The following is a 13,908-nucleotide window of genomic DNA, read 5'->3' on the forward strand; positions in this document are numbered from 1 at the left end:
CACTGGCGTTGACATTTGGCACATATTGTTGATGCATTATAGAATTTGTAAGGAAACTCACCTGATTACATAACGCGTCGATCCGGGGATCGACCGTTACCCGTGGTTTTCGTTTCCTTTTCTTTCGTGGCGGTTCCACGCGCTCCGAGTCGCTATCAGACGCACTGCTGGTGCACGTGGAGTTCTCTTTGTCCTGCTATTGACCTTGTTCGACACTTTTCACTTTTTCACTTTAGACTACCGGCCTCATCGGCATCGTGAGTCGGCGCGTAGTATGTATAAAGATATGAGCGTAGTATGTAGTAAAGATAAGTATGAAGTTGAGGCGATTACAGCGCCAACTATTGTATTTAAGAGGAACTGTTTCAGTCGGTAAGTATCGCACTTCATGGCTAAGTATACATTGCTTCTTCTTCAACATACAATGCTGTATGTTTTCCGGAGGCACATCAATATTTACAATATTAATAGTTTAAAATAAAATAGTTTTAACCTAATTAGGTTAATCACTCTAAGTCTTCATCTAGATATAGCTTTCAACAATTTTCGTTTATTATTATTAGGTTTTTTTTTTTTAAATTTTATGACCTGGTAACCTAAACCATGTTATTTAATTTCATGACCATAGACTTCATTATATAGGTTATAACTCATAGAGTACGGAGTACCTTGTACCAAAGACTAATATAATATGCTTGTTTTTACTACTTAATAGGAGTCATCATTCAAGTCAAGTGATATCTGTAATCTGAGGCTCGTCAGTAAAAGACCATTTTAAAATTTAGTTATTTTCCAATCAATAATAATTTGTCTGGCGAAACCATGGCAAATTTAACAGAAGACGATTCTTCTGCTGAAACTGATAAGTTAGTGCCAAGTGAAACCCATGAAGAAATTTCTACCGTGGAAAACCAAAATGTGGACGTAAGTAATATAATGCATAAGTACCATAATTTGTAGACCTATTTTGTTCTTATAATTTGTAGAACGAAAAGGTGTAAATTACGAAACCTTGATATATTTTTCAGTACATATTCTCATTTTATGTAAATCACTACAACCTTAACCTAAATTTTCAGATCAATGCTCAAATTGATGAACAACGTCAAAGGATGCAGCCGACTAAAATGGAATCATTTTTTGCCATAACAAAATCCCTTATCATAAGAGCGTTAGTAGTTTATTTTATTACATCAATGTTTCGGCAACCTTCTGCACCGAAAACTGACGTTACTAGCTCACCTGGTGTACCTAGACTACCAGCAGTTAATATGTTTCAAAATGGAACAGTTGTGGATATGTTTGCATATATATCAGAGCATGAATTTTTAGATCATTTTGAACATGCTCAATTGATTTGGAAAGAAACAAATCTTGTGTATGGTGACTGGTTTGGTGGACCCAATAATGATGGAACATATACTCATTCCACTAGTATTGTGCCATCAGAGTCTTTAAAGAATAATGGCTCTATATATATTCATGTTTACGTAGTTCCGAATGGAAAGTCACCAAATCCAAAAGATAAAAATAATTATGCTGGACCATATGTTACGTATGGTAAAAAAATGGTTAACAAATATAAAAAGTTAAAATATCTAAAAACACATAACCTTTTGACCGGACAAAGTGAAAAGTCGGAAGAGGAATTAAAAAAAGCTGAAACAATGAAAGAAGAGATAGTGTCACATTGGCATCCTAATTTGACTATTAATTTAGTAACAGATCAAACAAATTGGATGCAAGGCAGTGTTCCGCCACCACTTGATGAATTTATATATTTTTTGCCTGATGGTAAGGAGTATAAACCTGCTGTGTTCTTAAATGATTACTGGAATATGATGCGTGACTATGTACCACTCAACAGTAGTGTTACTAGCCTTAATCTACAACTAACATTTCAACCGTTGAGTCTTTTCAAATGGCAGTTATACACGGCACAAGTTATGAGAGACAAACTGAGCATGTTTTCAGCTCTTGGTGCAGAGGAGCAAGATGAAGAACAGGATACTGTGAAAGAATTGCTTTTGGACACATCTCCTTATTTATTGGGTTTAACTATATCTGTCTCTATCCTACATTCAATTTTTGAACTTTTAGCATTTAAGAATGACATTCAGTTTTGGAACAACAGGCAGTCCTTGGAAGGACTCTCTGTGCGATCAGTTTTCTTCAATGTTTTTCAGTCTACAGTTGTATTGCTCTATGTATTAGATAATGAAACTAATGTTATGGTTAGAATTTCTTGCTTTATTGGCTTATTGATTGAAATCTGGAAAATTAATAAGGTTATGGATGTGAAATTGAATAGGGAAGATAGGATATTTGGATTTCCCAAAATATCTTTAACAGATAAGGGTTCTTATGTAGAATCAAGCACAAAACAATATGATATGTTAGCCTTCAGATATTTAAGCTGGGCATGCTTTCCTCTGCTGATTGGATATGGTATTTACTCACTTTTATATCTGGAGCATAAAGGATGGTATTCATTCATTCTAAACATGATGTATGGATATCTATTGACTTTTGGGTTTATTATGATGACTCCTCAATTATTTATCAATTACAAACTAAATTCTGTAGCACATTTACCGTGGCGAATGATGACATATAAATTTCTCAATACCTTTATCGATGACATATTTGCATTTGTGATTAAAATGCCAACAATGTACCGTCTGGGATGTTTTAGAGATGGTATGTATAAAATAATCTTGATTCCTCTCAATGTCATGAAAGATAAGATAAAATAATATGTGGTATATCTTTTCAGATATTGTTTTCTTTATATTCCTGTATCAGCGCTGGATCTACAAAGTTGACCATAAGCGAGTTAATGAATTTGGATTTTCTGGGGAAATGGAGCAGCAACAAAACCAAAATCTTTCCCTAACACAATCTGAACCTGAAGTGACTGATAAGAAGAATGATTAATTCTTTAAGATGTAAATACATAAATAGAGGTGGTACATTAGATAAATTTATTTATAGCCTGTTTCTCCAAAATCTTAAATGATCAGTAATTTATAAATCATAATTAATAAGTGATGCAAAGACATTTACACCCTTTATGTCAAAATTGTCTTTGTGCTCTGTTATTAACAACCTTATCATGGAATACATATTTAATAAAAGATAATTCTGCTAGGATAATTATCTGAATTATGTTTATAACTACAATTATGGACATTATTTTATGAGTTTCATAATATGTAGTAAATAATGATTATGGTCTTTAAACTAAAACCCTTGTTTATACATACAATGTTTATATTACTTTATATATTATTAGTTTAATTTCTTTAAAACAAATATTGACTTCACAGTTTTTGTATGTTAAGTAAATAGAAAATCTGAAGCATAAGCTTTGTCTAAAATTTAGAAAACAGAGGTTACCTTAATTAAAATTTTAGCTCAAAATAAACATGTAATTGTCTTTTGTGATGGCTGTATGTAGAAATATTTACAATGTTGTTCATATTAGATTGTTCTTTGTAAGCAGTGTTCCTCATTAGGAGATAAGTTCAAGGATATAATGCATCTTATAAATATATTTTTTTTGGAGTTATATCCATTGCTATTTTCTATTGCATTGGATGACAATATGATGCATGCAATAATATTTATGAACATTTTGTGTCACTTTATAATTGAAATAAATAGCCGAAACCAATAGTACCAACCGGGTACCTTTGGAACAATGTATTCAGTATTGTCTAGTAGAAATAATTTATGATTCTGTAAAATCATTGTTATAGGAATTGTAATGGTTTTTTAAATTAATATTGTAAAGCTTTGTTTAGATTAATTATTTAAAAAACTTTATATAAGCCCGTCTTTTAAATTCTGAAATAATAATTGTGATTTAAATTAGTACAAGTGTAAAGTTATAACTATTATTGTTATGATAAAATGACGGTATAATTTTAAGAAATATTTATGCCACCCATTAGTAAATTTTATGCATTTCGAATTTATGGATATATTTTAAATTATAACATAGTTTAATTTACTTATGCCTCCAATCTTAAATTAAAAGTATTAAATGTACTTTTATTGTTTTTGTTAATGATACTCCTAATTACTTAGTTATACCAGCTCTTATATTTTAGTCACAAAGACGCGGTTGGTTTAAAAAAAGGATAAACAAGATTTTAATAACTTTTTTTAAATGGTTAAAACTTATTTTAAAGGTTTATCTGTACTATGAAATAATTGAGTACAATCTATGAATTATACTTATATACCCAAAAAGAAAATGTTTCTAATGTTTTATATAGGTTAACAGATGATTGCTTTATATGCAAATTGCTATTGAGACGTCTCTGTAGAAAAAAAAAAGGCTTCAACATACATTTAAAGCAATTGGAGATTTGTTATATATCTAAGGTACTAATGTTATAACTTATATGGGTTGTGATTTAATAGAAAACTTGTAAGTTAAATGATTCATGATTTATTTATGGTGCAGTTCTTAGATTAGATATCAGTTTTTTATCCTGACTACTATTCTCCGGATCACATAATCCTTTTATGTAATTATTTGGTGCAGCAAAATCATTTGCACAGAACCTATCTGGATGATGTGACAAAGGAGCTTTCTTAACATCACGCATAGTAAATCACTTCAAGCTTTTTAATCAGTTAAAACCACAGTTTAATAGAGGGTATCTCACCACGGTATATAATACAAACGCATATTACTACTAAATAATTTTATAAAATTAACATTAAAACGAAATATTGAACATTAAATAAAGATCATACATATAATAAATGCGACATTAAACCAGTATGTATATAGAGTTACATAACTTGTACCTGACAAAATCAACTGGCGGGGGTCAAAGCTTCGTCGACATTGGTATTAGTATAAATCTAAAATTATTTCGTGGAACGAACTTATTGGTAAAATGCTTTATAAATCGATTACATTTCAAGACCGAGGGTCTTGCTTAAAATCGATTTGTATATAATAGTAATATGTACTTAAATGTAGTGTAGAGCATTGTGGCTGAAGGTCCTGATATACGTTTTTGGCCCTACCTTCTATATGGTATGGTATGGTCTCTACCTTCCAAAATCTTCTAGCATTGATCTTGATTTTCACAATTACTTAGAATTGTAATAGTTTCTACATTGCTTTGTGTTAGCGTGTACAACACAAGTTTTGCAGGGGATTCAAAATTGAATATTAGAGCCTGTTGGGACATCCAGGTGCCCAGTGACCCTTCGCGCCGCATCGGTAGCACCGTCCGTAGCCCCCATAGTATGAGCCCGGGTTGCCAGGTACGCGTTGCGGTCGTCTTCTACAACTATTACTTCGTGAGGTAACTGCGATAACATACAAGCTGTTAACATGGTAATATGATTATTTTAAGGTTACTAAACATAAGTAATTGAGCTTGGCTTTACAGAAAGCGAAAATTAAGGACGATCTGTCTTCTTTGATATAAAATATAATAATAAAATTAATTTAATTTTAAAACGTCATACGACATTTAAGCAGCATAATCTTTATAGGAATTTGAACCTTACCATCATCATCGGTCTCGGAGTCGGAATTGAAGACAAATCCACCGTCGGAATCGCTTGCGGACGAGTAATATTGATCGAGTATGGAAGACCTGAATACACTAAAATAAAGTTAAATTCTTAACTTATTATTTCTATTGTAATGCCGGTATCTCAAAATATTAAAATACAGCAAAAAAATTGAATTATCATAATATTCACAGTAATTTTTGCTGTCTAAAATATTTTGAATGTACAGACATATTTGTTTTTATTTTTATATCATGAGGACTGACATTGCAAGTTTCACGGCATGGAAGGCACGGATGCCTTATACCAAATAGAAACTGTAGAAATTTTTAACTCAATTAACGTAATCTTATAAACCTTCCGGTGCCTGGAATAATTGCAAGCGTTAACAGCCCTCAGAGGTTTAAGGGCACGGTCCAACCATAGCATATTATTAACACTTACCAGTCGTCCTCGAAGACCTCCGTCGCGTCCCCCTCGCTGCCCGTGAATTGGCCCTCGCTGTCGTCCCATTGCGATTCACTTTCGCTTTCGGCCGTTGCTCTTCTGAAGACGATTGTAATCATGTAGCCCCAAATAAAGAAACACGGACTAACGAGTAACTGGGGTCCATTAGATAGTGAACGACAGCTAACCCAATAACCTATCTCAATCCATTTTTGACCATTTGAGATAGACATGTTAATCTAAATATTGAAAAAAGTATGCCAATAAGCCAAGCGACGGATTGTAATAGCCATCTGTCGATACATGTTATCCATGGTAGGTCGCATCGGTGTATTGTAATGTATGAAAATGACAGTCCAACTGTGCCAATATCCTATCTTAAGATGTTAACTTACACCAGTGTTTAAAATAATTAAAAATCTGTTAGATATGTTTTAAGCATAGACATGTATATTTTAATATTATCTGTACGGTTTTATTTCCTTCAAATGGTTTATATTGATTTCAAATATGAGTGTAAAGAGCGAAGAAATTGCATTCTATCCATCGTCAAAAATGGATTGCCTTCCTTATTTGTTATTGGGATGCAGATAGATCGATCGACTGTCAGACTCTGATCTCAGATCGCTTTGAATCTGAAATTGTGGATTAATTATTGGGTTCGAGTATAAGAGTGATTATCTACGACGAGGGTTTTCCAAGATACGTAGTAACATGGCATGTGAATGCCGCAAGAAAAAAAAAAAATAAGCAGTTATACAGTAATAAAGGAGCAGTTAAGTAGGTAATGGACCGACTCCAACCATATGGTTATGGGAAACCATAACAATTACTTCTCTAGGATATAATTATGGCTTTAATGCCCCGGGAGTGTACAGAAATGCAGGAGGCGGAATGCGTGAATATTCATCCGAACTTAAATTAATTTTCCGTTTAAATAAGAGTTACTAAGAGATTAGGGGAAAATGCGTACCGGTTATTTTGCCCACTGGCTCCCGGCGAAGGTAAAGTCTCCTCTTCTGTGAATAAGACAGCTTCATAACTATCGTTTATCGGAAATAAACATTTTAATATTTTAAAGCTACTAGCAAAATGAGTTGCTGTTATAATTTTCGGCACGTAACTAGGCAAGAGTCGTTAGATGCGCAGAAGTCGTTTTTTAGGTCTCTTTGGTGGTCAAGCGGGACGCGGGGTATGACGTAGCGCCGATCACAGCGCGCTATTGGTGCGTTAGTCGACCCTTGCCTCCCGCACCGCGTTTACATTTCGATTACACTTGCCGGCACGAAAGTGGTATCATTTGTTTTGTTGACTTTTTGGTACGAGTTCAGTTTTAAATTAAGTTTTGATTTTGTTTTGGTTTTGTTAATTGTTGTTGTTTTAAATTTAGTTTTTGTAACGTTTATTACAATGCCAGGACCAAATACCGTTTTACGCAGACATGCCAGAAAAATTTAATTAAAATACTAATTATATATTATTAAAATAATTTTTAATAATAATATTTTTTTTACTTAATTAAAAAATGCATATTATGTTTTATTTATAACACCTAATAAATTTCACGAATTCCTCTGCTTTGTTTATATACAAGATTAAAAATAAATGATGGCAATAACCATAATGACAATCAATAAAAATGAACAGTTTTTGTTCCACTAAGTGTACGATGCGCGAACTTGCCCCCACTACGCCAAAACCTTGCCAACTAACGTGCCGGGGACTATACTTAGAATAAGAACATATCTATGAACGTTGGCGAAGGCGAACTTTTGCGAATATCACTGATTAAAAATATAAATTTAAAACAGCTCTTATAATCATGAGGATAAAAGGCCGTATGAAGCCGTCTTTTCCACAAAAGAATGAAAATAACAGGTATACGAATGGATATTTCCTCACCTTGTCTGATTTTTAATGATTCCTCGCGTTTCTTTTTCATTTCTTCAGAAAGATTAGGAAGAATTTTTTCTATAAATGAGTCCACTACAATAGATCTAGATTCATATTTTATCGTTGTCCTGAAATATATGGTAAATGGTAAAATTTACATATGCAGGACTTATATGATTTCTCCATGATGTATTCCAGTATTGTATTTTCTTAAGTTTTGTTTGAAAAAAATATGAAATAAGAATATTTGAAAAAATTTAATTAATCTTTTGAGTTGCTTGGATATTATATATATGTATGAAATACCTGCAGATTGGGCAGTCTTTCTTATTTTTCTTCCATAAATTAATACAATATTGGCAAAATGTATGGCCGCAGCCAAGCATCACGGGACAAATAAATATTTCGGCACAGATACTGCATTGCAGCTCAGTTTCCATCATTTGTCCGATTTGCTCTAAAGGCTTTGACGATTCATACGATGGACCAGCTCTAGGTTGGTTTTCATTACTCACTCTATTCTCCTGAAATAGCAAAGTTAACATGTAACGAAATTCCAAAACGTGTTTATCTTGCAATAACAACGTACATTCAATATTACAATTCTGAAGATTCTGATTCAACATCAGATTCTTCTTAATTTGTGTTTTTCAATACATTTTATTCTGTTAATAATGTTATAACTTACAGATTAACAACCAAAGCAAAAGCTTTTTGTTATATGTATAATATATATTTCAAAATTGTAATTCATCACTATTAGCAGTGGTTGGAATAATATTAAATACGATAGAATTTATTGGTTGAATAGATGTTTTCTTAAAATATTAACGTAAAACATTAAAATTTAGCATTTACCAAAATCGTTGAGAAATAACAGAATTCTCAATGTTTTAATATAGTATAGTAATAATAATATTGTTTCAATAATGATTTGCAGTTGTTGAAACCTTGTGATGCAATTTTTTATATTTACGGAGGTAGGAGTGCCATAAATGTTAAAATCTTCGTCCTCTCAGAACTCTTGCATTTCCACTTTACATCAACTTTTGATAATTATGAATACAGTGAAACGTCTTTATAACATTGTTCGTTATAGCGACATTTTCTCTAACGCAGGAATGACATAAATTTGTTTGGTTCTACACAAAACCCATACCTTATTTCATTCTTTATAACGCAATAGCTGTTCTTTATAATGAAGATTTTTTTTATATTCAGACATCAACAACATATTTAAGTGTAATATTTTTTATAATCAGCTTACAAAACTACTCTTTTGAGGTGCCGTAATTACTAAGAAAGACACCTGAGGTCATAAACAGCCTTCTCACCTTTCTTATTGTTAATTGCAATATTCTAAGGTGAAGTGTGCCATCATTCTAAGGGCCAGTTTTTTGATCCGTAGTTAACTCAACTATTGGTTAAATATCGTAACTATTAGTAAAAAATCAGAAAAATCCGTGGTTGATATTTGACCATTAGGGTCAAATATCAGACCCTATAGGAAATTTTGGTTTCAATTATAAACGAACTATCGCCATCTATCGTGTATTATCAGTCGTAAGCAAACTTTGAAACTGTCAAGGTGGCCAGTAAAATAAAAGCATTATGTGTTAACGAAATTTATTTCAACGTACGATAGAAAGGGGAGAAAAAAAGTGATGTTGGCCTCAGTCCATCTACTGTTTTGCTACCATTTGGCAAAACAAAGAAGCCATTTTGCAAGTGGAACTACAGGGTGTCCTCAAAAAAAAATGAAAAAGTCAAAATTCGACGACGTAGATCAAGTATTTTTGCAATAAAATAAGAAATTATTGAAATTGGTTACTTTGTTTTTTTTCTCTTCTCTATGTATGAGGAATATTCTCCATACCGAAAAAAATGCTTCATCCCTTAAAATTCGTTATAAAGAGGTTACACTGTATATAAATAATTTTCTTTTTCAGAGTGGAGTGTACACATACAGAAATATATCTATCCATAACAAATGTTTTCTTGAGGTTTTAGAACAGGGGGCAAACGGGCAGGAGGCTCATCTGATGTTAAGTGATACCGCCGCCCATGGACACTCTCAATGCCAGAGGGCTCGTGAGAGAGTTTTCAACAACTTTCATTTGTGGCGACGGGGCAGATACATTCTGCAATTTACGTTATTTGTTTTCCATAATCATTTACATTTTTAAATACTTAATGAGAAAATTTTATAGTAATTTTGGTACACTTCTAAGTAATGTATCTTATTAGTAATGTATCTTAGTATAAGCATGTTAGTTTGTTAGTGCATTTGAATTTTAATACGATTGCCATATAAAATCATTACCTCTTCATTATATAACAATTGTATTTCTGCTTTTTTTGATTCCTTTTTCATATCACTTATTTCCTTTTCAAGTCTCTGCTTGATTTTGTTATGCTCCTCAAGTAACTCCAATTCTCTTTGTTTGTTTAGTTCCACTAATGCAAGCATTTCCTTAAAAGGGAACAACACAATTGGAACACATTTAATAAAACATGAATTGACAAGTCAGTCTTTGTCAGTACTTTGCCATGGTTAACATTTATTTAATACAAATTTAATTTATGATTTCGGTGAAACAGTTAAGTATATGAAAAAAATGTAGACTCAACTAAATTTAGTCACATTGATTTTTAAATTGGTAATTTATAATTTTAGAAATGCTTATTACGCTTATCCTGGAATTATGGAAATATATTTTTTAATAAATATGTATTGAACAAGATATCTTACTTGGTCCTTGGCCAATCTTAATTTCTCTGTTTCAACTTGAAACTCCTTCTCTAATGCCTGTTTCTCCTTTAGACGCTGTTCTTCTTGATCCTTTATTTTTTGTTGTAGTCTATCAAGTAGTTCATGCTTAGAAGTATTTTCCTTATCAAGTTCTGCCAGGAATTCTTCTCTTTCTTTAAGTAATTTTGTTTTTAGAGAATTATTTTCAATAGCAAGCTCTGTCTCTGTTTCACTGTGCATCTTAATTCGATCCTAATGATAGATTCAATAAATTTTTGAAAGTATTATATTGTTATATTATTATTATAAAGAAAAAGATTGAAAACAGAAAACTTATTGAAAAAAAAGGTAAAAATCATCAGCAATGTTTATTCTTTTTTTACTGTATCATGATAAATGTAATTTTTTGTTTATATTGAAATTTAACAATCAAACATTTAAAGTTTTGGCTTTACCTTTGTTATGCTTTAAAATATCCAAGTGATTTTTTAAAGCATAACTGTTATTTGGGTAACCAAAAGGTATTCGGTTGTAATAGGTAGGTAATGGTTTCGCCAAATGGTTTCAGTGTACAACTCTCCGGGTGTGCATTAATGGAATTTCTGTAAATGTAGCATTCAACACTCATATGGTGAAGCTAAACATTATGAGGAAACTGGCATTTCCCAGTCCAAAAATCAATTACTGGCTGTGTGAATAATCACAAAACAAATAAAGAAAACCAAAGCACAAACCAAAAAAGTTGAAGCACATTTTTTTCATAACAACATACTTACTTACCATTAATTCATTAATTTTATTATCCATTTCTTTTTTTAGAGTGGATATTTGAGCATCTCTTTCTTTAATTAGCAATATTTTCTGTATGTCTACTTCCTTTTTCTCACCTTTTAAATTTTCTATTTGCAACCCAAAGCTTCTTTCAAGTTCTTCAACCTTTATGTTCTTTTTTGCATATAATTGATCTTGTAACAATTTGTTGGCAACTTGTAGTTGTTTCTGCTTTTGTATTTTATCTTCATGGTATTGCATTTCAATGTTTTGAGATTCTTCAAATTTTAATTTTACATCATCAATAATACTTGAATTTTCATCTGTCTCCAATTTGATCCGCTTTAGTGCAATGTCGTTATGAGGCCAAATAAATTTATACACAAACTCTTGAAGTGCATCCAACCTAACAATATCATCATTTGAAAGGTTTTTAGAATTCCCTTTTCCCACTTTAACTCCATTCACTTCAATTCCACAGGCACTGTTATCTTCTATTAACCAACCACCATTCACTTTTCTGAATTTACAATGAGTTCTAGATATGACTAAAGACGGTATAACTATTGCATTGTGTAAGCCTCTACCAAGTGTAAACTGAAAACAAAATTAAGTTGTTAAAATTTAATTGTTATGATCAGAAAAAAATTAAACTCTTAAGCTCTATGCTCCAGCTTAAGGATGAAGAAAGGTCTGTTTTCATATTCTCCCTGTCTTAATCTTGACCGATAGTTTTTAGTAGGCGATCTATAGAAGAGAACTTTTCACAATAAGCATATATAGATTATAGAGAACATGAAAGTATTTCTATAAAACAGTAAAACCTTTTATTCCTTAAAAATTGAATTAAGTATAAGGACTTACACTCTCATCAGAAGTGATATGTATTTTCCTAAATCGGTTCAATTCTGTTTTAAGAGGTTTACAGGAAACCAATACTGGACGATTCATTTGCATTTTTCATTAATTGGTGGCCACAAAGTATTAATGTCTAAAAGTAAACTGATATAAATTTTATAAAAACGTTGGCGATCTGATATTCAAGAATTTTAAACTACAGCCTACAGTACTCAGTATAGGTTGTCATGTGTAAGTTGGCGTGTGGCAGAAAAAGGTACTAATTTTGACAGTTGTGTTGACAGTTCTAACAGCTTGGTAGCCTCACGTGTGTCGGTGCTAATAATTTGTGTTTTAAAGTGTAAAAATCATTACGAAACATGCCAAAAGTAGTGCGGAGTGCAGCTAGAGAAATTATTCTAGCTGTAAAACGTTTTTGTGAAGAGGAGAAACGTAACAATGGGCCGATTATTCCATTTCAACAAGTGAATGCTCGAACAGCGGCTTTGACAGGTAAAGTATTGCCAGTTAAAAGTGATATTTATATCCCCAAATTTAGGGAAAAATAATAATTGCTTTTGAAAGTAAATGTGATTGATGGATAACTTAAAATATTTTTTGTTTTATTTAAGGTGTTTCTGAAAGAACCGTGAACCTCTCTGAAAACATGGAACAGAGAATCCATAGTGCATTTTCCAAAATAACTGCTGAAGAATGGCAGAAACACTGTAATCACGTTATAAATGTTGAAAATAATTATCGTATGACAGACAACCGCCTTGAAACAGTAATGGAACCATTTTTAATTGATTTGAATAGCAGCGACTCAGATTCTTCTGACACAGATGACTCTGAAGAATTCATGGAAGGAATAATGCCTCTAACAGACCATAATTACTATAAAAAATATTTTTTTGTTATTAAGTTTTTTATTTACCTTTAATGTAATATCTAAGAATATCCATCAATCCAAACTAAACAAAAAAAGTGGCAACACAGAGGGTTGTAGGAGGCGCCGCCACTGGAACGCCAACTTATACTTGACAGTCTATAGTCTACTTTATACTATAAATCAAAATGACAAACTGTTTTTTTTTTAAATTTATTACATGACTATGGATGCAAGTCATTCAGTCAGGAATAATAGAGTACAAATCAAGTTAAGATAACAAACTGGAATAATTAAGAAGATTGTGATAATAATAAACGTGTCAACATAAATAATAATTACATATATTTTAATAAATACTTATTTATGATCGTGAATAAATTTTTGGAGCTGTGTTTTTACGTCTGTGCGTCTCTGACTCTTGAATAATTATACAAAAAAATTCTGTATGAATTTTAATTAGATTTAATGATATACATTAATAAATTAATAATAGTAGGGGAGCCCATGATGTTAAATAGGTATTGTCACTGTTAAATAATGTTGCCATATTTAAAGTAATAATAATGCGATATGTTCACGTTCAATCAGATGAATGAACAATGAGTTCAATCACAGTTTATAATACATACCTATATTTTCTTTCCTTAAACTTAAGAATTGAGATTCAACGAGTGAATTGTCGTCTATAATTCGCTTAGCCCGATGATCCCAGATGTCATTTGGCAATATCGGCCCAGAGGTAACTCCGTAGACGAACAGACTTGAGAGT

At 31.8% G+C, this 13,908-nt stretch overlaps 2 protein-coding genes across 5 annotated transcripts; one reads left to right on the forward strand and one right to left on the reverse strand.

Annotated features, from left to right (window-relative positions):
• Nucleotides 1-698: 698 nt before the first annotated feature.
• LOC110998477 (cleft lip and palate transmembrane protein 1) lies at nucleotides 699-3,384 on the forward strand. Its single transcript, XM_022267147.2, has 3 exons — nucleotides 699-924; nucleotides 1,080-2,700; nucleotides 2,777-3,384. Exons 1-3 carry the CDS (start codon nucleotides 823-825, stop codon nucleotides 2,935-2,937), a joined length of 1,884 nt encoding a protein of 627 aa, XP_022122839.2. The 5' UTR covers nucleotides 699-822; the 3' UTR covers nucleotides 2,938-3,384.
• A 1,059-nt stretch (nucleotides 3,385-4,443) lies between these two features.
• Nucleotides 4,444-12,480, reverse strand: LOC110998478 (E3 ubiquitin-protein ligase rnf8). Of its 4 annotated transcripts, none has more exons than XM_045629412.1 (10): nucleotides 12,275-12,480; nucleotides 11,420-12,007; nucleotides 10,640-10,891; nucleotides 10,211-10,360; nucleotides 8,194-8,411; nucleotides 7,897-8,015; nucleotides 6,968-7,013; nucleotides 5,992-6,093; nucleotides 5,542-5,630; nucleotides 4,444-5,337 (listed from the first exon to the last, which is right to left on the reverse strand). In XM_045629412.1, exons 1-10 carry the CDS (start codon nucleotides 12,365-12,367, stop codon nucleotides 5,198-5,200), a joined length of 1,797 nt encoding a protein of 598 aa, XP_045485368.1. In that variant the 5' UTR covers nucleotides 12,368-12,480; the 3' UTR covers nucleotides 4,444-5,197. The 4 variants fall into 4 exon arrangements, with proteins under 4 accessions (XP_045485368.1, XP_045485367.1, XP_022122844.2 ...); XM_045629411.1 differs by having other exon boundaries at nucleotides 5,542-5,639; XM_022267152.2 differs by lacking the exon at nucleotides 6,968-7,013.
• Between the last annotated feature and the right edge of the window lie 1,428 nt (nucleotides 12,481-13,908).

The sequence above is a fragment of the Pieris rapae genome, chromosome 9 (genome assembly GCF_905147795.1).
Source record: "Pieris rapae chromosome 9, ilPieRapa1.1, whole genome shotgun sequence".
Taxonomy (NCBI): domain Eukaryota; kingdom Metazoa; phylum Arthropoda; class Insecta; order Lepidoptera; family Pieridae; genus Pieris; species Pieris rapae.